Source organism: Chlamydotis macqueenii, chromosome 12 (assembly GCF_036417535.1).
Source record: "Chlamydotis macqueenii isolate bChlMac1 chromosome 12, bChlMac1.mat, whole genome shotgun sequence".
Classification (NCBI taxonomy): Eukaryota; Metazoa; Chordata; class Aves; order Otidiformes; family Otididae; genus Chlamydotis; species Chlamydotis macqueenii.
Window position 1 is genome coordinate 4,326,073 of NC_141567.1, and position 24,032 is coordinate 4,350,104.

The 24,032-nt window shown below is 44.1% G+C and overlaps 1 protein-coding gene across 2 annotated transcripts in view; it reads left to right on the top strand.

Annotated features, from left to right (window-relative positions):
- The first annotated feature begins 1,517 nt into the window (after positions 1-1,517).
- IGF1R (insulin like growth factor 1 receptor) overlaps positions 1,518-24,032 on the top strand; it is a 179,732-nt gene continuing 157,217 nt past the window's right edge. For both annotated transcript variants that reach the window (XM_086756921.1, XM_086756922.1), the window contains exon 1: positions 1,518-2,099. In XM_086756921.1, coding sequence (XP_086613047.1) covers positions 2,006-2,099 — 94 coding nt within the window. In that variant the 5' untranslated portion in view covers positions 1,518-2,005. The remainder of the gene's footprint in view (positions 2,100-24,032) is intronic.

Here is a 24,032-nt window from a genome sequence, read left to right on the forward strand (position 1 = left end):
ATTTTTCGTTTCTGAGGAACATGGAGGTGTTTGCGTTAGCAGGGGGTCGCTCGCTGGCTCTCCCGCCGAGCTTCCCTCCTGCGCCCCCGCGGGATGCTCGGTGCAGCCATCAGGGCCCTGTCGCCGCCTTCTTTGCCCCTTCCCCCGTTATCAGAGGCAGGAGCGGCGGGCCCGGCCCGGTGGCGGTGGCAGCCCCAGGCCCAGGCCCGGGATGCAGCCGCCCCGCCCCGCCCCGCTCCGCTCCGCGCCAGCTTTTGCCTCGCGCCCGCTCGCGCCCCGCTGCCGCCGCCGCCGCCGCCTCCGCCCGCGCCGCCGTCGCCGCCGCCGCCTGGGCGAGGGGAGGCCGCGAGGGGAGGGGGAGGAATGTGAGCGCGCGCGCGTGGTGCGCGCGCGAGCCCCGTCCCCGCGCGGCCGCAGAGAGGAGAAGCAGCGGCGGCGGCGGCGCGGCGCCCGGGCTCTTGTTTACCAGCGTTCGCTCTCCGTCGTGCGCAGGGAGCCAGCGCGGAGGAGGAGAAAGGAGGAGGAGGAGGAGGAAAAGGGGGGGAGACGCGGCAGCCGAGCGCTGCAAACTCTGCTGCAAGCAAGCGGCGAATTAATTGGGAGGAGCGGCAGAGACCCTTCCTTCCCACCTCCCCCCCCCCCCCGCCCCGTTCCCTCTCCGGAGGAATTGCAGACCCTTCGCAACAAGCTCCTGGGCTTTGACCTTCAGCAAACCGGATCGCCCGCCTCGTCCCCCCGCCGCCCCCCCGGCTTACACACGCACACACACACGCACACCTCTTCCCGGCTCCCCCTCCCCCTTCCTTGGGCTGGGCAGCGCGAGGGGAAGGCTTGCAGCGCGCGCGCACCCAGAGGAGGAGGGAGGAGGAGAGGAAAAAAAAAAAAAAAAAAAAAAAAAAAGGAAAAGGATTTACAAATTCGCTGGGTGGTTTTTTGTTGTTGTTGTTGTTGTCGTCGTCCCCCCCCCCCCCCCCCGCCCCCGGCGCGATGGCGAGGCGGCTCGGAGGGATGCGAGGAGGAGAGCTGCGGGGGGAGGAGGCGGGGTGCTGAGCTGCTCCGCTCGCCCTGCTGCTGCTTTGTGTGTGTGTCCTGGATTTTTTTTTTTTTTTTTTTTTTTTTTTTTTTTTTTTTTTTTGTGGGAGAAGGAGCCTGTGGCAGCGGCGCCGAGGAGAGGAAGAGGAGGAGTAGGAGGGAAGCTCTTCTAATTCATTTTCCTTCCAAATTCCGCATTTGGAGTCTCTGCAGCCAGCCGGACTTGTGGTGGTGGTGGTGTGGGTGGTGGTTTTGCGTGCGGTGGGTTTTTTTTTTTTTCCTCCCTCCCACTCCTCGCTGAGCGGGGAGCGGAGCCGGGGGGATCCCGCCAGGGCAGCCCCGTCCCCGCGCCGAGGGACGGAGAGCCTGTTGTTGTTTTGTAATAAGATTGTCTGGGTCGCACCCCCCCTCTTCAGGTTTTTTTTTTTTCGTTTTTTTTTTTTTTTTTTTTTTTTGGTGTGTGTTTCTCCCTGTGTGCGCGCTGCCTGTGTGTGCAGTGTTCGAAAATGGAGGTTGAAGATGCAGACTGCCGGCCCCGATGTGCCTCACGTTTGCGGCTCCGGTGCACGATGCACGGCTGCAGCCAGCGCTGAGGGGAGACGGCGGCGCCCCCCGCCCCGCCGCCACCGCCGCCCCGGGGCTTTCATGCCTTGTTGTTGTTGTCGCCGATAATACAGCCTGAATATCTGTGTATTTTTGGTGTGGTTGCTCCGGAAGATCAACACCCAGGGACCTCAAAAACCCTCCGGTTTGCCAGTCCGAAGGGGTCTTTTTTATTTTTTTTATTTTTTTTTTTTTTCATTTCTTCAGGCAACGTGGATTTATTTATCCAGCCCTGCTTCTCGTCTGCCTTTTGCCTCCTTCGTTATTTTCAGAGGACGGAGAAAGAAAAGAAAGCGAACAATTTTGGACTTTTTTTTTTTTTTTTTTTTTTTTTCGGAAAGGAGAATTTTGTCCAATTAAAAAAAGAGGAATGAAGTCTGGCGCTGGAGGAGGGTCCCTCGCCGTCGTCTGGGGGTTTCTGCTCGTCTTCGCCGCACTTTGTCTGTGGCCAACAAATGGGGAAAGTGAGTACGGTGCGTGGCGGGAAGGGGGGTCCGGCGAGGGGCCCCCGGGGCGTGTGAGGGAGCCGCGGGGGGGGGGGGGTTCCCGGCGTGGGCGTGAGGGGGGTGTGAGGGCGTCGGCTGCCGTGTGTGGCTGGGGGGGGGTGCGTGAGGTGTGTGTGTGTGGAGGGGGGGGGCTGCGTGGATTTGGGTGAGGGGGGCTCCCTGTCTCGGGGCGGGGGGTGAGGAGGCCCCGGGGGCGCGCGCCGTTTCCCGCCGCGGTGAGCGAGTTTCGCCCCTGCCCGCGGGGACGTGCGTGTTTTCCTCCTGTTACGCGTCTGCTCCTGGAGCACGTTTAACCGCCCGCGGCGGCACGTCTCCCTTCCTTCCCCGGGGCTGCCTGCCTGGATTTTACACACGGAGCGGGGCAGAGCCACAGCCCCCGAGCCCGGTCGTGCTGCCCATCCGTTCTCTCCTTTTGTGATTGCCCCGCGTGTTATTCTTACCCCCCCCCCTCCCCGAGCCCGGTGCAGTGTTTAGACCTCTGCAGCCAGGGCTGCGAGCTGCGTAGTAAACACTTGCGGGCTGGGAAGAACCGTGCTGGCTTTCCCCGCGTGGAGAGGGCTTGATCTTTTGTCCGTGTGTAGAGGCTGTATGCAGTAACCTGCCATAGCGAGTGAAGAATTCCTGGAAATGAGCGCCTTGCTTTTTACTGCCGTTTTACTGCCGAGGCAGGGTTTCACTGGCTCTGCTCGGGGTGCAGAATTGCGGTGGCATCCCGCAATCTAAAGGTCACAGTCTGCTGTTACTTATTTATTTTTCTTAAAACGCATTTTGAGGCGGATACTTTGTGTTTGTGCATCAGCGGAAACGTTCGGTGGCCATCCGGGCGATATTCTTCAAGGTGATTTTTTTTTTTTTTTTTTTTTTTTTTTTTAGCGTTAGCGTTAAGGTTCGTGCGAGCTGCTTCCTCCCTGTGCGCGAGTGCTGCGGCACCGCGGAGAACCGCGGGCTCAGGGTGCGCGGCCGCGCGCGGAGCTGCCCGCCTCCCTCCCGCCCTGTGCCGTCTGCGGACCGCGGTGCCCGTCCCTCCGTCTTATTTGGGAGTTGTGAAAGCCCTGACTTTGTTTTTGTGCGTTTCGAACCTGGGATTACATTGCGGTGCCCGCCCCCTTCGGGCACAGGGGGGAATGAAGGGGGCAGGGCTGGCGCTGCCATTGATCAGGCTGCAATCAGCACCAGATTAATCCCGCTGCTGATCGGTTTTCTTCTGGTGTGTCGGGCTCACGCTGGATTGCGTGAAATCCGCCGCCTCTTGCTTTCTGGAGTGTCCCTGTAGACAGGGAGGTGGGAAATGTGCCTTGGAGCCCAACCATTTTAAAAGCTGCTCCCTCTCCTTGGGCGTCCGCAGAAGCGGGGACGTTGCTGTCCTGCGTCTCGAGGCTTCGATTTCTTCCGCTGTGATTTTCATCATACTCCTTGAGCTGTTGTTGTGTGCCTCTCGTTTTCAAAATAATAAGCGTTGTCGGAGGGAAGGGACGGAGAGATTAATTTTCTCCATTTTAAATGTAAAGGAAAAAAAAAATTAGGAGCTTAGAAAGGCTTTTCTAAAAGTAGTAGTTTGAGGTTGAAAAGAAAGGGAAGTTCTTTGGATGTGCTGCCAGTGAGACTAGCTGTTAAAAAAGTGAGCAAGAAGCGCATAGATGGAGTCTGTAAAGCATGTTGAGTAATAAATGTGTTTCGTTAGCCGGTGAATGCCAATTAACTTCTTGCAAATTAGGGCCCGACTTAGGCTTTTGCGTTGTAGTGGCAGGGCCAGCTAGGGCTGGGGAGCTGCAGTCTCACTTTCCTGACCTGAACTTTTTGGCTAGATGTGTTTTCAAGAGGGAAGATTAATCTCTAAGTTTAAAAACAAAACCCCAGTGCCCTTCTTCAGGGAAAGGCTTACAAAGGATCGAGTAGTGTGGAGAAACAGCAGGAGAGGAGGAGGAGATGGTCTGGTGTATCCTTAAACTGCCAAGATACACACTTAAAATTCTTTTTCCCTTGTCTTACCTGGTACAGAACACCTTCAGATAAAAATGTTCGCTCAGCTCTGGCAATAAAATAAGGCAGGAACAGTATTTTAGGATTAGGTTCCAGTCCTCTGAAGTGTTTGCAGTTGCCACTTAGCTAAAATGACCCAATTAAGAACCTCTCAAATGAAATATCTTCTGAAGAAGAAGATCTAGGCATTTAAATAGAGGAAGATATGCTGAAAAACTTGTCTTAGCTGAATAGTGCCTCTAATCGATTGTCTTTGTAGTTTACAGTTTAATAGCCTTTGTTTTCACGAGTTACTGCTGAAAGAATTTTGCTGTTAGGGGGAAAAATGATCTCCAGAGCAGATGTTTTGCATCGCTTCATATTCTTCTTTCTCCCCACAATAGTGGAAGGAAGATTAATCTTGATTTTTATTTGTTTTTCATATATACTGTGTCATAGCTAAAAGGCACTTCCATTTTCGGTCAAACAAGCAAGGCATTCCTAAATAGGAATACAAAGGAGTTACAACAGGAGGGGAGAGACCCATCCCTTTAATGCTAAATTATGTAAAATCTGTTCGTGGTTATTTGACAGAAACCTCTTTAAAATGCAGGTAGCTTTAGTGGAAAGCTTCTGATACAAAAAGTCATTAAAAAGCGCTGAGAATTTCCTGAGATTTTGTTGAACGGCACAAAAATGAAAAGACCCTTCATTAAGATAAAGTCTGTGCTGGCGTAACAGTGCGTTTGATGTATAAAGCTGCAGCTATTGGAGACTCTTTCATCCGAGGGGTGGGTTTAAGGTGGAGGGAGTGTAAGCTCCGTGTTTCCTTCCTTTTCTACCTTGAGCCTGATGGAGTTTTGATTTTCACCCTTGTGCGTGTTTACCGAGGGAATGGGTTAAACATTTACAATTAAAAAAAAAAAAGATTTTACATCTGGTGATACTTCAGACTGATACCTTGATGGATCATTTCATGTTAGTGCTGAGCTTCTGTTTGTCTACACAGGCTATATTTTATGTTTCTGGTGTTAATAAGCAGTAGCTCGTGCTGTGTGTTTAATCTCTCTCCCAGGCTGCTTGGTAAAAACCCTCACGACCTCCTGCGCGGCGGCGTTACGCACACCTAGCTTTCCCATCAGCGTTTTTATATAGCCTGGTGGTTAGGGAATGTTGCTAAACGGGAGTTGGATAATTCCTTCTCTAATTGAGGCTGTGAATAGAAAACGCCAGAGCGTGTGAGGAATTGGTGTCGATGGGGTTCCCCAGAAAGAGGAGAGGAGGGAAGCGGTTGGGGAGCGATGGGGACGGAGTCCACGGGAAGGAGCAGTGAGCCAGGCTGTGTTTGTTTCTGGTTGTGTGGGATTGTGCACTCAAAGCTTTTCCATGCCAGAGCTGGAGCAAAGGCTTGCATGGCTCGGAAACTGAAAGGGTTAGGAAATGGTAGTGACTTAGCTAATATCAGGCAAAATGTGTTGAGAACCTGAGAAAGCAGAGGAATGGGTGTGGGAAAAAGATGTGTGTTAGAAAGTTCAGTGCTGGACCAGCATTTCGGAGAGAGAAATACTCTTTTTTGTGTTCAGTGAAGGAAATGTGACTGGGTGCTGAAGTATGTTGTGAGGAGTGAGGAAAGGAAGGGACTGCAGAGAGTGAGAAGACGGATCAATTAGTTTAACTGCAGTACAACAGAGGCATGATTTGTTGGCTTTCCTAGGGAAATTGCTCAGATTTGATAAACTGTTGTGGTAATTTTTATGTCAGCTTTTCCCTAGTCAGTTGTTCCTTCAGACTAATTCTAGAGTATAGTTAAAGCACAACTCCAGTGATACTGAATTTATTTTCATCTTGAAATATAAACAGAAAATGTACTGTTGAAGAATTTCCATATGATTATTTTTGAATCTGTCTTCATTGGTAAAGAGTTAATTTCTATCAGTATATGTTACCTTGGGAAAAGTTGTTTCAAATCCTGTTTAGTTTTCTATTAAACTGGCATTTACTGAGAAAATCTTGGAGGAGAATGTCTTCAGTGAGGAGGATTTCTTTTTCAAGTGTCTAACATTTAGCGGGCTCTAACTGTTAGCTTTAAAGGACAATTTCAATTTGTGTTTAACCAAAGCTTTTTTTTCTCTTCTCCAATGATTTTTTGTTGTTGTTTTTACTCTGAGGTGGATTTTACCAGTCATGACTGGAACTATTAACTCGGTGAGACTAGAAGAGGCAGTTTTGTTAAATAATGATTTATATTGTGTGTATATTCCATCTCTGTGAATTGAGTTACCACAAAGAAGTTTGTTTATGATTCTTAACTTTGAGGGAGAGAGGAAATAATATATGCAGGAAGCTTGTTTTTCTCACACTGGATGTTAATTTTATGATCCCACACAGAAAACAACTTAGCTAGCTCATGATCTGTAATGTTCCTGAGGTTCATAACTTAGAAAGTGTACTGAATTAAATTATTTTTAAAAAATTAAGTATTTCTCTAGATTGTCTGTAGTTAAGTTAATAAACTTATGAGCATTATTTTACTTTCTTGGAAAGGTGATGGCTGAGAAGCGAGGGCAGCTCTCTGAAAAAGTTCTTCAAACTTTGGTTTATGAAATTCGATGCATTCTTATTTGGATTTTAGTGTAAGGCTTTCCCATTTGGGAGTGCTTTGTGATGTTATCAAGTAGCAGCTGTTTTTTATTTATATGTGTGAGTGCGCACATAGGAATGAGTAAACTGCAGTTTATTATTGAAAACTATTGTGTATGTTACTAGATGTTTTAAAAAGCTGCAGTTTGAGTAATTGTCTCAGGAGTCTCATAATTAAATTTGTTGCAGAGTTGTCGTTTCAGTTTATTTCAGATCTTTCTGACAAAGTTGAGCTTTTGAGGTTTCTGGGCTTAGGTGGTAATGGAACATGCTGCTTTTAAGAGTTCTGTGTTCAGAAAGACTTCAGGAGTGCAATGATGTGTTTGAAAGGTAGAAATACTGTTTTAGTATTTTGATATATTTGACATGTATAATTTTTCTATCACTGTAAATTGTATAGACAGCTTCTTTGTGTAGGTTAGTTGGATTAGTTTTTATGATTTATGAAAGCCACTTTAAAAAGAATAGTTTCAAATTTTTTTTTTTTTACGGAACAAAAGCAGAACTCGACAAACAGTAGTTGATGAAGTCACATTTGTGGTTGTTAGCCAGCCTGTCTTGTGTGTGGGTTTTTTGGGTTGTTTTTTTTTCCTTCTTAGCCAAGTCATGACAGGTACAATCTGGACTGATTTCTGTAGTACTATATTTGTCTTTTTTTTTGTGTGTGTGTTCAGAACTGTCTGAGACAAACTTTGAGGACCGGCAAATGATTAGCAACGTGCAGTGTTCATTCATTCTGTGCTCTGCAAACGGAGCTGCAGCAAGTCCTCCAACTCAGAACCAGGCGCGGGTGCCTTCGGGCAGCACTTGCTGGTTTTGCTAAGTGAGTTTGGTAGTAGTTTGGCTTATTCATTAATTGAGGAGATGCATTCTGGCAAAACTGATGTTAGCGTGGTGGTGTATTGTGAAGGTTTAACTTGCATTTATCACCTGAAAGTTTTTCTTTTTAACCTTTGCAAATGCTAAATACGAGTTGTTCCCTTAGGATATCTTTCAAGACGCTAATTAACTTCTTCAGTGTTGATATCCTCAAGAAGTTGCTGTTGTGGCACAAGATTATTTAAAAAGTGCTGAAAAGCAAAATTATTATTTCTTTATTTATGGATGGATTTGCATATGGCTTGTAAGCATTAATGTTGTGTTTGTTTATTTTGAAATATCCGGATGTGTGTATTTCCTATGACTCTGCTCCTTTCTTGGTAAACTTGGTAGTGTGAACAGAAACAAGCAGGTGTGTTTCAGTGACTCCCCAGATAGTTTTGTTTGTTTGTTTGTGGTTTTTTTTGTTTTTTTTTTTAAAGAGACTGTCTTCTTTTACCTCCCCGGTAAGAAGGCATCTCGCACCCCAATAAAGTACTAAGATTATTCCTCCAGAGGAACAAATCCACTCAATAAATATTTTAGTAGAACAGCAAATATAGGCTTTTGTAGGAACACAAAGTCATTTTAGTAATAACTTGGAGCAATAACTCACGTCAAGATTGTCACTGAAGAGAACTGCTAACGAGGTTGTGCTTTAAGAACTTTATGCTGTGCCACTGACATAAAAAAATATGTTATACAAGTAAGCTTTAAAAGTGGGAAATAGGTGAACTGCACGTGTGTGTGCTTTACAGTAACAGTTTATAAAATAGATTTTGTGTCCTGCTTTTGTGAATACTTAGTGTGTGAAGATGTGTGTTTTGGGCAAGTCCGGTGACCCCGTGAGCTCTTTGCTCTGGGTGGCCAGCGAGGCTGTGTTACTGGAACAGCTGTGTGACCAGTCAGGGCCAGTGTTATCTGCAGACCTCTTATTGGTGCCATTATGTGCTGTAAAGATAGCTCTGTTTACTTGGAAGTGTGAGCATCAACTCCGAGCAAAACACTTTCTCTTAACAGGTGGGCTTTTTTGGGCGTTCTCTGCTGAACGTCCCCTCTCCCCGAGGAGGGGAGCGGTGTCAGAACGTGACCACATCAGGCAAGTGCAGAGAATGTTGGAGAAGTTAACGACAGAGGCAAACATGAGATGTGCGGCTTTTTGCATGTTGTTGAGTGAGTGGTGGGTAATTTTTTATTGATTGTTTCCAGAAGCCTGATAGTTTTCTCCTCCAATATGAACAGTTCACGAATTAGTACACTATTCATTTAAGTCAGCTCTTACACAGTACTGTCCAGATAGCGGAGGGTTTGATTGGAGGCAGGAAAGAAGAATTTTTTGAAGTTCAAAATGCATGAAATGAATACATGCTGAAGTAGTCAAAGATCCCTTGTAGTTTATCAGAGAGCAGTCTGCTTGAATGAAAGGTACTGTACCTGCTGTTAAGTTTATAAACTTGGTTTGTACAGATTACTTTTTAAATTATTCATGATGCTACGTTACAAGTGTATCTGACAGGTTTAAAATAAATGGCTTGATGGTAAGAGGGAGCATGCATAAATTAGAGCTGGGATAATGTGCTCTTTGAAGTATCTCTTCCATTTGTTACTACTGAAATACAGTAGGTAGCTGCAGCTGAATGTGTGGTTCTCAAGTACAGAGTACATCATTATCTTCAAATTGTGTTACAGTGGCAGCTCTTATGTAAGAGAGACGAGATGAAGCGGCAGGGAGGACTAAGGTGCTCACGTTGTATTTAGTTATACACGTTTCTGCTGAAACGCGGAGAGGATTTATGGGATGAAACTTCTGTAAGCACAGCGATTGGAAGAGTGCGCTAGTAGTTGTGTTTTGGTAAGGTTAGGATAGCATCGCATTGTTTTACTTACTTTTTTGTTAGCTGTGGGGTTGTAAGAGGTGTTTTATCAAGGTGGTAGGAGGTTTTCCCTTATCCTTAGCGGGTCGCTGTATTGGGTTTGCTTATGGATCATGGTACTCAGCTTGAGGAAGTCTTCCTGATACATATACACAGGAGAACTTTGCAAGAGCTGAACTCTTGTATTTGGAAAAGGTTATTGGTGGGGAAAGAGAATTCCAGATCTTTTGGATGGAAAAACAGCTTCCCTAAACATAAATTGACACAGTGCTGATTTTCCTGATCTTGTAGACAGGCAGCTCATTGTCTTTGAGAAACAAGCTCCCTAAGTAGTTTGTGGTGTAGGAAAAAAAACCCAAACTCTAAGGTGATGCGTGATAGAGCAGCCCTCGACAGTAATCAGACGTTTTTTCTGAAAGTGGAAGGTCATTTTACAGAGATGGCTAGTTAAAATCTTAAGACTTAATCAAATGGGTACAGCGTTTTGGAGCAAGATCTGGTGACGGCAGCTCCTGGAAGGAGTCTGTAACCAAACTTTTAAGATAATTGCTTTTTGGACTTGAGAAGGGCTTTATCCCTCGATCTCACTGGGGTAGTTTCCTCACTACTTGCATTGGCTTCAGTTTGGAGTTGTCTCCATATTTTGTCCTTCTACAAATAGTACGTTTTGCTTCCCTGCCACTCTTGTGACCTTCCCTTGGGTCCTTCTGTGTGAGAGTAGTGTGTACCTTGAAAGGCTTAAAAAGCACATTGGAAACGCCTCGCAGGAGGCGTGCGGGCACGGCACTGCTCTGTAGGAGCAAACGTGTATTTGCACTGCTCGGCTGGTCCTAGAGTAACGTTTGGCTGTAGTGTTAGAGTTGAAACCCCAGTGGAGATACGTGGTTTGTCCTATCCCCTGTGCCCTTTGCCAGTGCAGAAATTACTTTTATTGTGGTGGTGTTCTTGCTTCCTCCTGGGGATATTGATTGGTACTGTTAAATTGGTACTGTTTTTTTTTTTTCCTAGTCAAATTTCATGTATCCCACTGGGGATTTGGTTTGTTCTCCAAAACACTGATGGAGTTAAATATTGTGGATTGTTCTGGTTAGGCTTGCAGGTGGCTCTGCCTTTCTTCTAGCTGAGAACCAGTGTTGAGAGAGACTCTTAACATGATGATGGCACGAACTGTGGTAAGAGTTCACAGACCCACTGGGATGGAGAGGAGAGCCCACTGGAACTGCGGTGGTGTCTGGCTGCTACGATGGGAATTTTAGCTCCCGCTTCTCTCCGGTTGTTCTGTATCCCCAGCAGGTGGAAGCAGCTTGTGGTCCTGTATTGATTGCAGTTAACATCTTCTTTCAGTTTATTGTGGCTGAAGATTTTTTTTTTTTTTTGAGGTGGATGTACACTTTATCGGTCCCTTGCAAATGCTGTGTCTCCTGGGAAGTATGGAGGGAATGAACATCCAGCTGTGTTAGGAGATGCCTATAAGTTGCTGATATTGTGTGTGCTTTGCACCTCTTGTTCAGACCCGAGAGGTACTGAGACCAGGGGAAAGAGTCGCAAACCAGCAGGATGCGTGACCATGTTTGTAGGGAGGAGGATGCCAAAAGTCGAAGGGTCTGTTAGTCCTGTTGTTCATGCACCTTAGATACGGAGATTTTGGTTTAATAAGTTATGTTGGTATTCCCTTGCAGCTTTTCCAGTGGCTGATGGAGAATGAGTCTGTGCAGTTGTCACTGTACAGAAAAGCAAAAATGGGGTTTAAAAACCACGCATTTGTTGTTTCAAACTTGAGACTTGGCTTGGTTTGAGACTGTGACTTGAGTCTGTCTGGGTGCTGTTTGGGAGTGACGGAAGATTTTGGTTGTTTGTTTGTCTATTTCCTGTTTTGTGTGTGCGCTAATAAATGTTTGTATTTTTGTCACATGTGAGTAGGCTGACCACCTGCATGGATATTTTCATTGATGCTGTGCCTAAACAAGAAGCATGTAATATGTATTTAATACTTAAATTAGGTTATGAGAGTCCCTGTTAAAATTGGAGCTTGTGTACACTGCCATGGGTTGTGGCTGTAAATTGTGGCCAGCGTTACCAGTGGATGAGCAAAGATCTCCTCAAGTTGGTTCAGTTGTTATCCTACAGAAATAAGGCGCAGACAGAGAAACGCGTGGGAGCGTGTGTGGCAGTAGTTCTGGACTTCAGCAGAAACACATGTGGAATGGACATCTGTTTTTACATGGTTTGTGTTATGTGTATCTGGTTTGGTAGCTCATTGTTTAACTAAACATGTTGCCTTGGCTGTAAGGCTTTAGAGCCAAGTGCCCGCTGATGAGATGTGTTGGGGTTTTGTTCTTCCCAAGCCGGACTGAGGAACAGCAGCTTTACATTTCAACGCATTTGAGGAAGATTACAAAAAGAATTTGGGGTGGATCGCAATCAGCACTTCAAAAGCAGTGGCTTTGGAGTAACTCTGCTGTAACACAGCACAGCCCATGGAAAAACACTGTCATCTTAACAGATGCAGTGTTATTTTGGAGATTCCACTGTATAAATACATGGACTGTGGTTAAATTGTGATGGCAACAGATGCAATCTCGGTTCTCCCTTCTTTCATCTCTTTAATATTTAAAAATACTCCACAAAGTAAAAAAAAAAAACCAAAACAAAATAAAAAACAACAAAAAACCCAAACAAAACCCCAAACATCAAGGCTGAAAATATGCCCTCTGTAAATTGTTGGGACAGTACCTTTTTGGGCCTTGTTTCATTTCAGAGATGTCATTGCAGATTAAACTTGGGGAGAGTAAATACTCCTGTCTGTGAGGGAGTCTCTGCGAGTGCTGCTACTCACGGCTTATCGGACGCCTTGCACATGAGTGGAATTATCCAGCTGTACCTGGGAAACGTCGGCAAGACTGAAGTCAGGGTTGGTTAACCTGGGAAAAAGATATGTCCAGCGCTTTTCATGAAGGAAAGCGGTAGTACGAAGACAAGAATTACGCATTCCACTGGCTAAGCCAGCATTGTCTGAGGATTTTCTTGGTGTTTTTGTAGTTGATATCAGTGACTTTATTTTTAGATTTGTCCACAATACATTGCAGTAGTTGAGAGCGAGAGAATTGGAATGTGGGAATCAGATGTTGTATCGTAATGCTGCACAGTTGTGTTCACGTTTGTTTTTCTTTCCAGATTTGGGTTTGTTTAAACACTGATTTGACAAGTATAAGTTGAGAGCAAGGTCTTTTTTTTTTTTTTTTTTTTTTTTTTTAATGACCAGCAAATAAAGCGTAGCAAGGTGTTGTTATAAGTGCATTCACTTTTATCCATCAAACTAGTTGGGTAGAAAAGCCTGAGGTTAAATACTATCACTGGATTTTAAATAGGGACCAGCTAATTTTTGTGAGCAAACGTCGGTAGTCATGCATGCTAAAATAGGGAGTGATCGCATCTCGTGCTTCAGAAGCTGACAGTATGCAGGGGTTGGGAAGAAATTGTATTCCTCCTCCGGGTGTTTATGTTTCCCTCCCCGTGTGTAGAACACAGGGAAGTGCTGCCCTTGAGGGGTGGTTGAAGGACTTCGTTTTTAGAACACTGATGTGACTCAAGATGCTCGTGTGGCTCCGGCATCCAGGTGAAGGTGCTTTCGCCGGGAAGCTGTGTGTTGTCAGGTGTCCCAAGACTGTGCTCTTAGCAGAAGTGTGAGGATGTTGGAGTCAGCTGGCTGATAAGGAGGTAGTGTGTTACACTAAAAATAAACCCCGAGTCTTCACAAGCGACGGTTAAGACAGCCTGGTGTCACATGCAGTTAGAACGAAACAAAAGTTGGGGTGGTTTGAGCATGGTTTGGCCTCCCTGCGAGGATGTGTTGTGATGCTGTCCGTTCGTTCCACAGGACTTCGTTCTCCAGGAGCAGCTCCTCACAGGACGGGGCAGCTACTCGGTGGTTCTTGCTTGTTGCACGTTCGGCCACAGGCCTTGTTTACTGCAGTATCAAAATACTGTTCTGACCTCAGGATGACTGCCACTGCTCGTGGTGTCTCATGCCTCAAGTTCGTCTTTAACACCCTCGCAGCTTCCACCAGACAGGATGAGATGATGTGAATCTCATTTAATGGGGGGGGAGTGGGTGGGGGAGAAGTGACGAGCAGAAGGGCTGAGGATATAGTTCTCGCGTCGACCGATTTTTGCAAGGGGAGGGAGGAGTGCTCCATTTAAGATGTCTACATACCCTGGTTGGGTATGTCCCCCTCTTTTCTGCCTCTCCTTCGATGCTTGACCTTCCAGTGGTGTCACGTGCTCACTACGTGGCTCCTTGATGTCTTGGTTGAAGAAGAGTGTGAGGGGATGGAGTTGGGTGGTTGAACAGGGTGAGGGAGAAGCAAAACAAGTGGTTGCTTTAGCACGGTTCTGCAAGGAGCAGTACTCTGCGCTTGTCGTGGCTGTACCATGACAGGTGGGTTTTGGTGACCTAGCTGTGCGTCATGCAGGACTGGGGCTGGAGGGGGAAATAATTCGTCTGGGTTAGGGAGCGTTCGCACGTAGATCAAAGTCCCCTGCATCAGCTCTGGGGTGCGGCATCGCAGCCCACCCTTTGCTGGCAAGAGCAGCGAATCTGAACGGGAAGATTAGCGTGTTCCCATCCAGCCATCTTCTGCAAGTAGATGAATTATTTTTACTCAGATATGGGGAGGGAGTTTGTTTAGCAAAGACAGGCTTCAGCGAAAGCCGCGCACAGAGTGCGTGATGAATATGATAGTTCTACGGAATTAAAAACAATTCTGGTGCTTTCACTGAGCACTACAACTCTACGTAGCCTCGTAACCTTCTGGTGGAAGTGTTCTGGATTTTGGTCCAATTTGTCCTTCCAAGTTGATTTCTTCCTTAGTATGAAGGCCTCGGAGCACAACTAGCGTATTATAACTTTTTTTTCTTTTATTGAGATGTGGGGTGAGTGATTTTCACAGTGACTTAAAACAGCACGCAGGAAGAGCTTGCTTTAAGTACACAGTTTAAATCTCATTTTGCACATTTTTAGCTGGGTTTTTAGTTGACTGACAGCTATTAGAACACCTTGATTTGCAAATACGATGTTTTTTGAAAATACAGACTTTTTGTGCCAATGAATAGCATTTACTGTTTTCTGCACATTCATGTAAATAATTAGATGCCTTGGGTACATTTACTCCGATCCTAAATTTTCCCATTTTTAAGTGACAAAATGGCAAATGATGTATTTTCTGGTAGTTGTGTGGTTTTGGGTTTTTTTTTTTTTTATTTGGATGTAAAATGGAATTTTAATTGAAATGCAGAAGATCTGAATTTTGAGACTTAATTAAAACTTCAAGTGTGATGGACAGACATGATTTTTAAATAAAAATTGTTTCTCAAAAGTTTACGGCTAATAGATCTTCCACACTGACAGTTTCACAAGTTTCTGTGCAGGAGTCCTTTTTAATTTGGAATTAATTGCTGGTTGGACTGAAGCATTTGAGTAAGCTGAGATGAGGCGCTTGCAGAACTAGCTGCTGAATGTAAAAGCTATCTTTGCATTTCAACAAAGGGTGTCTCCAAGAGAGCACTGAGCAGTAAGTTCACCAGTCCAAACTTTTTTGTGTAAATTATATGCTTACTATTTTTGTTTTATTTAAATTACAGTAGGCATTTGCCCTAATACATGCTGTTATAATTTCATGTTAGATTTGTAATTAAGTTTATTTTTAGAAGAATGCATTTAAGTGGCTTACATAAAATGATTTTCTATTTTTGTAAATGAAATAATTGTTTTTTATTTACTTTTAATTTCATGCAAATGGTGGGTGGTTGTTTTTTGTTTTTTTTGTTTTTTTTTTTTGGCTTGGAGGTTATGTAAGCAGAAAGAAATGTAATGATTTGAGAGTATTCTCGTAATAGCGTAGAAGATGCGTTGTCACTGGCTAGGGGCACCGGTAGGCGGTTAACTCTTCCGTAGGCGTGTTCAAATTGAGTGGCGGATGCTATAGAACACGGTACAATGCGTTTATATAATAAATTCTATTTATTGATTGTTCTTCCTGGTTAAGCTCAGAATGCCGAATTGTAACTGCGTTTGGAATCTGGCAGGGAGATAAGGAAGATGGTCGGAATGTGGAGATTTCTCAAGATGCCCGAATATGTCGCATTCCACGGCAAATCTGCTGTACAAGTGAGCGTTAATTGTGTGCACGCCAGAGCTGCTATTTTTAATTTGGCCTCGCTATCATGTCTCTTCACAGATGAATTTGAAGGCTAAGGGGAGTTGAATGATGAGTCATTATTGAGTTAGTAAAATCACAATTGATCTCCATTTCCTGTTGATTCCAAAATTACTGAAGTGTGAAAGCCGAGAGTGACTGATGACTTCTTGGAGGGTAGTTTGAGGGTGGAATGTGGAAGTGACTCTATCTGAAGTAATTCAATGCTGCCCGGGGTGGTAGTACAAAAAAGCCTATGGTGAGAACAGGTGTGTGTCTGAAAGGGGGAGCTTTGAGGAAAGCGTGATGGTCTGGCTAGCTGTTACCTGGGAGCAGTGATAGTCCGGGCACTAAGGTACGCTCCTCAGCAAGGTGGGGGGAAGTTCAAGTGGCTACTGGTAGAAACTTCAGATTAAACTTTTCCTAGGCTCATCAGTACTGGAGGTAGCTTCTGAGTGACCTGTGTTTCTCTCACTTAGCTCAGAAGATTTTTGTCGTGAAAATCCCTTTGCTCCCAGGTCCTCTTTGCTGTGAAAGTCTCCCGCTTTTCTGGAGCGTGACGCAGAAGGATGTCAGAGCCTACAGAATGGATGGATGTCAGACATCAGTGACAGAGAACGGGATGCGGGGACAGCAGTGCTGTGTGATGGAGAAAATCTTACATATCTGGGTTATTGTTTGCAATTATCTTTTGATAAATGCTTGATCTTGTCATTCTGTAGCTTTGTTCTTTCCTTGTGAGGAAATGGAGTTAATGCTCTTTTGACAAATACTGATTAAAAACATTATGGTAATGTGCAGGTGAGATTGAAAATTTCTTTTACCCCCCATCTTAGGACTTACTGGTAGCAAAACTTTTTTTTTGTTAGGAACTATTAAGTTATGTTACTAGACTCTCCCCACATTGTATATGTGAGAGTAAATTGTGCTGAAAGGGGATTTTGGGGAAGAAATCAAAGGGAGGATGTATACCATCCCAAGTTATTTGGAGGCAAGCTATAAGGAAGCCTTGGAGTATCACTTCAGGAAGAGAAAACTTAGTTTAGTTCCATGGAGGAATAAGAGGAGATGCGAGATAACGCTGTCCCTTCTCCTCTGTTAATTGCATCCGTCACAAAATTCTGATTTTCAAGAATTTTTGTGAAGTAGCAATTTGGAAGGCAAAATAACAGTGTGTTATGTCTTACAACCGTTCAGATGGTCTGTGAACCGTTGAAACTTGTCATGGATGTACGCTCTGATATGCTGTGTTAAAACAGAAATAAAAAACTAGGAGAAGGAGAAATGTAATTTTTCCTTGGAAAGTGTGTACAGGCTTTTCCCAATGTTGCCATATTTAGGACTGCAGAAAACTGAGAAGGGGGGAAAAAAAGAGCTGATTGATCTTGCTGTCTGAGAACAGCTTGGTTTTCAAATTTATAAACAAAACAGGGAAAAAGAAGTTCAGGCTTCTTGACAGGCTAGGTGTGTGGTTTTCACATTCAGAAAAGCTGATTCAGTTGGTCTGGCAAGGGAAGAACTAGAGAAATAAATTGCTCTGAGAGGGTGCAAAGAACTTTCCTTTCCTCTAGAAAAAGTTGAGCAAACATGGAACACTGAGTTGCATGGTTGAAATTCGGTGAAGTGTGGAAAGGACACTAGTTTTCCAGAGAAGTCTGTTTTTTCAGGGTGTTGTGAATTCAGAAGTAAGAGTTGCCACACTTAAAAAGACGTGTCTGGGTCTTACTGAGGGTCATAGGAGTCTTCAGGAGAGCTTTTTGAGGAGTGATGATAGCAGCTCTCAAAGCTGTGGCTTGCACACAACCTTCAAATACTTAGAGCCGCACCTGGATACCTCCTACCTTCTCTTGTAGGACCTGTGTTGATATGTCCCAGTACAAAAGCACTTTGTTAAAGCAATTAAATGCATAATATTTTTATAATACTTGTGTTTTGGAAAAATCAATACGAGCAGTTTCCCTTTGAAATGACAAGAGGCCCATTGTGCTGACGAGGTAGAATGCATTAGGAAGTGGTGCTTTGTATCCTCTCGAGTAATGTGCTCTTGTTTTTTCTTAATCAGCAGGATGTTCTCCTGTATGTCAGATGTCTCGGTTGTTTTTGTGATCTGTATCGGAGAAGAGAAACAGAATGGGTTTAAATGCTTTCTAGCAGCAGAAAGCCTGCAGCCCTGTGTTTCTGTGTTTTAGTAAAACTGGTAAGGGCCACGTTAGCACTGGACACCGTGTGTTTATGTTTGTGTCTCAGACAATAAATAAAGGAACAACTTGCCCTTCAGAACATAATGCGTAGCCTGCTGGAATGCTCTGGAGCATAAGGGATATAATTAACCCTTTTCCCTTTGGCTTTGTTACGTTTCAGAAGGTAGCACAAGATGTCTAAACCATCTGAAATTGCTTATTTATCTTCCTCTCTACATTGCTCCTTTCCCATTTCGCAATCTGCAGTTTCCAGATTTGTAGTAGGTCTAGTACTGATAGCCCCTTTTTTTTTTTTTTTTTTTTTTTTTTTAGAAACCAACAACTTAAAAGGAACTATTGAGGAGAAAAGTTTATTTCCTGTCACTCTTGCTCAAGGCTATAGAGAATAGATCTTGGAAGTTTGGGTGCTTGTTCAGGCCTTTCAGAGGAATTTTTAAAAGATGCTTCGCTTTTGATGTGATGAAGGAAGGGCAGTGACTTGAAAGCACTAACAGCACAACCAGGGTTTGGCTTATTGCATGAACAAAACCTCTTCCTGTGGTCCTGAAGTGTTTTGCTTTACTGACCAGCTGCTCAAGTAGCACAAATCTGTTCTGAGCTGTTTCTCTTAACAGAGTTTTGGTACCATTCAGTGGAAGTGGACTGAAAGGCGACAGAACCTGAAATGCTTCCAACTTTTTTTTTTTTCCCATCTGGACTCTCCTTGAAGAATGTGAATTAATGTGGGAAAGTGTCTGTAGCTCCCACTGGGTCAAACAGAGGTTGAGATGAAAATACCTATCTCTGTGTTTTGTAATATTGATTGTCACGTGGTAAACAGTTCCTTGGCAGCAGGATTGCCAAGTCTGATGTTTTACACTTCGTTTGTAGTTTTGGTGTAGCCTTGCTGCTGGCTGTGTGCTCAGACCTGCCTTTTGTGCTTTGTTGAAAATCTTCTTCATTACTTCCTCTTGACCAGCCTTTCCTTTCAGATAAAATGTCATTCCCTGGATCGGTTAATGTGACTGGAGCTTGCCTGATCTGTGAGTTAGCTAGCTACTCTCTTTTTGTTAAGACATTTTAATAAGTTAATGGTCTACACAAAGACCCATTCCTGTTCCTCACTCATCTCCCCCAGCATGGCTGTGTACGTATTCACACAAAACCAAACATTACTCTTTTGTTTTCCTTAATTCTTTGTTTTTATCTGTTCCACTTATGAACTTCCTTAAGAAGAGTCTATTCCACGCATTGCATTTCAAGGAGGAACACTGACCTGTGTGTTGCTTTAGGTTACCTCTTTACTGCATGAGTTGTCTTAGTTGGGATTTTTTAATTGATTTGGGAAGGAGTATCAAAATATTACTTGAGTTGGAAGCAAGGTCACTCAGACTTCAGCAGCGTAACTGAAGTGACCCCACTTCAGCACTTAAGTTCTGTTCTGATTCGTTCTGGTTCTGGCTTGAGAGATGCAGGATGGGGGATGAAGGGATTTGGAGGAGCCCTGCTGACAGGGACCTGGCGATATGGGTGGATGTGGAGCTGGACATGAGCCAGCAATGTGCGCTTGCAGCCGAGAAAGGCAACCGCATCCTGGGCTGCATCAAAGCAGCGTGGCCCGCAGGTCGAGGGAGGGGATTCTGCCCCTCTGCTCCGCTCTGGTGAGACCCCCCTGCAGCGCTGCATCATCTTTGTGTTGACTTGCTAGTCTGCAGCTTTGTCTCAACTGAGGTGGCCAAGAGGTATGGGCTTTTGCAGAGATGCTGGGCAGAACCGGCACGGCTGGGACGCTAACGCATGTGACTTCATCAGCCGTAATGCAGAGGTGCACAAAGGCTCTTTACGCTGTGGCAGCTTTTGGGCCGTGTCAAGGTGAACCGGTGTCGTGGGCAAGTAGAGAGGAAAAGAGAGCGAGAAGAAAGGGCAGGTATATCTCTTCTGTGAGTCTTGAGTATGAGAAGGGAAGGTGTTGATGGGGACAGGTCTGCTTTGTTGACCACAGAGGACACCAGAGGTGACTGTGGCTGGGGTGATACCCAACAGTCATCCCCGTCACTGGGGGACTCCCTTTTTTGGGTGGTTACATTTTCTAATGTGAAACTTGAAACTTTCTAGCCAAGTGAACTAGAAGATTTTCTGTTAAAGACTGTGTGTGACCTTTCATAGATCTGAGGGTGGTTCGTGAGTTCAGGACTTGCTCTTTGTGTCTGAAATTGCTGGTTAGTTGTGGAGGAAGTAAGGAGACTAAGTCCTGGTTTCTGAATCTGAAGTTGAATGAAGCTGGCATGTGGTAAAGCAAAGCACAGTCTGCTCAGATGTGTTTTCTTAACATGGAACCAACTAGCCTTGCACAAATATCGTGGTTTTCTTTCACAACAGCAATGAGAGGCCAGTAGAGCTGTCAGACAAGTGAGGCGAGGCCAAGGACTGTCTGTCAACTGTGCTCTCCAGATGCTTTTACCTTCAAGCTAGCAGTTGCAAGAGAGACATTTGTTTTTGTGTTTTCCTGTCCAGATCCCTTTTACTACGGTCTTTTTTTTTTTTTTTTTTTTTTTTTTTTTTTCCCCCCCTGTTCTTTATGTTTTTCTTTCTGAGATCAGACTTTGTTTAAAGCTTTGCAGTGTGGCTGTGTTTAAGTGTGTATGTGGCACTGCTGCCCAGTGTAGTTAAGCCGTTGAACAGCACCTCGTAGTTGACAGGGGCTGTTTGGCTGGTTTGACTTTGTGGTGTTTGGGCAGGCAAATCACAACTACATGCAGAGGAACTTTTTTATTTGAATGGCTGTAGTGGCACATCCTTTGCAGTGGAGACTAGATTCTGCCTTGCAGGACTGGCAGCTGGTTTTACTGTACATTGGTGAGGTGGGACGAGGAGGATGCAGGACGCTGTAATTAGTTCTGGAATGTCAGAGCCTGGTGAAATCTTTGTTGTGTCCGAACGAAGCAGTCTTGCCTAAACTTTGTTGAACGTAAAGTAGTCTGGATCCAGAGAGAGATTTTCTTAATGCAGTCCTGTAGCCTAATTCTTAAGTCTGGTGAGCAGCTCCTGCCAGTGTGACAGTTTCCTTCTTGTGAAAAGATAGACAGAATTATTTCTGCTGATGGTCCCTCTGAGAGGTGGTAGCTATTGAACATCAGGTAATAGGTTTTTGTCTATCTTGCACAATATGAGGTGGCTGTATGATAAAAGAGCTCATGATGGGAGAGTTTCAGAATGAAATGAAACTGAAGAACTGTCGTTCAGGTTTATGTATTTAGGAGTGTATTACAGGTTCATGTAGTTTCTCTTGGTTCCTGTCTAGCTTCTCTTGTTTGTTGCAGTGGATGAAGTTCATAGTTTAAAGTAATTTTTAATTTTATGTTATTTAAAGAAAGATTTCTTGTCATAGATTAATTATAAATATACTTACTACGATAATTTAAATATTAAGTCATACACACTTGTTAACAAAGAACACTTTTCTGAGGAAACACACTTGCTCAGCGGGCGGTGGCTCCAGGTGTTCCAGTGCTAAATCAGCATTTGACAGCGGTAGTCCACTCCACAAGTGTCCAAGGAGGATATCTTTATTTTAGTTCGGTCAGCCAGGTCGTGGTGATTTGTAAGTTTTATTGCAGTGATGAAAATTTGAGTCTGAAAAGATGTGTTTGTCTGTGTCTGCACCCCACCCCCTGCCCAAAGAAAACTGATTTTTGAGAGGATGAGATTTTTTAAAGATAGTGTTCTTTCCAATAATTGTGCTTTTCAAGAATCAAGTCAAGTTAAACCTAGTAAACCATATTTAAATCCACTTTTTCATACTGAGTACCACAAGTTAACTTTAAAGATAACTTCAAAGTTGTTTTTCCAAGTTAAATCTTATTTTCTATATTTCCCTTTGTACATACTCACTATAAAACCAAACTGAAAACTTTTAAGACAAGTCCTGTGTAACATTCCCCGCTTTTAGTCAGATTTCTAATTTTGTATTGTTCTAAATAAATGTGGAGCTGTAGAACTGGACAAAGATGATAGTGCTAAGTAAATACATTACTCATCTTTTGGTTTAGCAAAAGTACCAAGTGAAGAGAGAAACCATATTTAGTGAAAATTCAGCATAATTTAGTAGTTGCTAAATCCCAGTAATCTTGAAAAAAAAACAAACCAAACCATCCCCCCAATATAACTGCGGAATGAAGTAGTGAACTTTCGTCTTGTGTCAGAATATTATGTTTATGTATTTAAATGACAACAGAAACTTAGTGGTTGAGTCATATTGGTCAGAGCTAGTCCACTGTTCTGTCCTTTCACTTGGTTGTTTTTTCTGTCCATGATGTTATCCATCTCTTCTTTCGGGCTCAAATTTCTTCCAGTTTCTAATGTCATGTTCTTCATGAACAGAACAAATAGTGAAATAATACTAGGGAGTTAGCAAAACTCAGCTTAAGTGTGTGTCCTCCAGCTGTATCTTTAGGTAGCAGTGGGCTGAATATTCCAAGTACAGGGTGAAAATAATGATGAAGATGGAGAGATCTCCATCTCGACCTTGCTTTGATTTATCTTCTGGAACAAGAGTATGTGGCTCCAGATCCCAGCGAAGGGACCTGTCTAAAGTTGGGAGTGTCTCAAGCATCCAGGTTTGCTGTTGCTGTTTGGTTTGTCTCTAAGAGCCATCTCCCGTAACTTCCTGCATCCCTTCCGAGCAACACTCTTCCCCCCCGTTTTGGCTCAGGAGGGGAGCAGAATAGATAACCCCTGATGATGGGTTATGTGCCATGGGTGTGTTTCTGTAACTCAGCTGGACCCAGTGTTTTCTCGTGGGTGGTTTTGTTAGAAATGCATTAGGGCAACCTTATGCATCCCAGGCTCTCCAGAAGTACCTGCCAGAGGATGAATAGGATGGATAATAATTCTCCTACTTGCTCTACCATTCCAGTTCTCTTCTAATAAACGTGGATATTGTGACAATGACGGCAGTTGCCAAGCGATAGAACTCAGTACAGCTAGGCGGATTAAATGCCTAAACCATTTTGTCAGCCAGAATTATAACACTGTGCATCACGCACGGTGCTTATAGACAGTGTCTGAAAACTGTATAGGTTTGGAAATCCAGTGTCTTGGGCAGTATATAAATGTGAAATGGAGAGTGTGGGCTGAAGCGTCACCTTGAACTCAAAAGCCAAGTGTGGACAAGCGACTGGGTGTAAACCGCCGTCGGCACTTTTTTTTTAACAAGGTATATATTTAGTTTTTGTATAGTGGTTTTTTTTTTTTTTTTTGCTTTCACTATTTTTACAGTGAAGGTCAATTAATTGCTGAACTGAAGATCTGCGTAGATACATTAAAAATCCTATACTTAGAGTTGGATTTTTTTTTTTTTTTGTCCTCAGAGAAGTGAAAACCTTGGAGTTCTGGCAGGTGACTGTGCCTGGCAGGGCTCTCGTTTTCCGTGCTGAGCCCTGTTTGTCTGGTTGCCTCTCACCTGTGTGCGTTAAGGGTGCTTTATTTGTGGCAAGACTCACCTTGACTGATCTCACAGACGGGTTTGGTTTTTTTTTCCCTGGTTATTGTGCTGTGTTGCCGCTGAGACAACGCATGCCCTGTGGGAATGCTGCTGTTCGAGCATAAAGGACGCTTTCCTTGGTTGGGCTGTGTTTGTCATGCTAAAAGTGAATCAAAAGCATCCAATTGGCCAGAGAATTGAGTTCACATAAGAACTCCTGCTGGTATAGCTACTTTGGCTTATATTTGCCTTAAATTGTGTTCTGGTGCAACTGTTTTTGGTTGATAAGACCTGAATTGTTAGTCACCTTGTCTCTGGTGCCAACCCACGTGCCTCACCTTGTGCTTGGAGAGGAAGGTTCTTTTTTCAATCTGTTTAGCTCATGACTGGAAAGCCCCATAGCACCTGCATATATGTAATTTAATACCTTTAAGGGCCTTTTTGGGGATTGCAAGTTGATCATATTTTAGCTGCCTTGAGAAAGCAGGTTGCAGCACGACCTATGTGATTTTTTTTTTTTTTTTTCCTGCGGAGCTGCCATGTGAAAGGAGGGCTCCCTGCTTTATTAAACGAAGCTTCATAGCACTTCTTCTGTGCAATTAAATGATTTATTTATTTTTTTTAAACCATCTTAAATCTCTGTTCAGGTGGAAATATGGAATTAGTGAAAGTCTTAGTTCAGATTGTTAGAAAGGTTGATACGG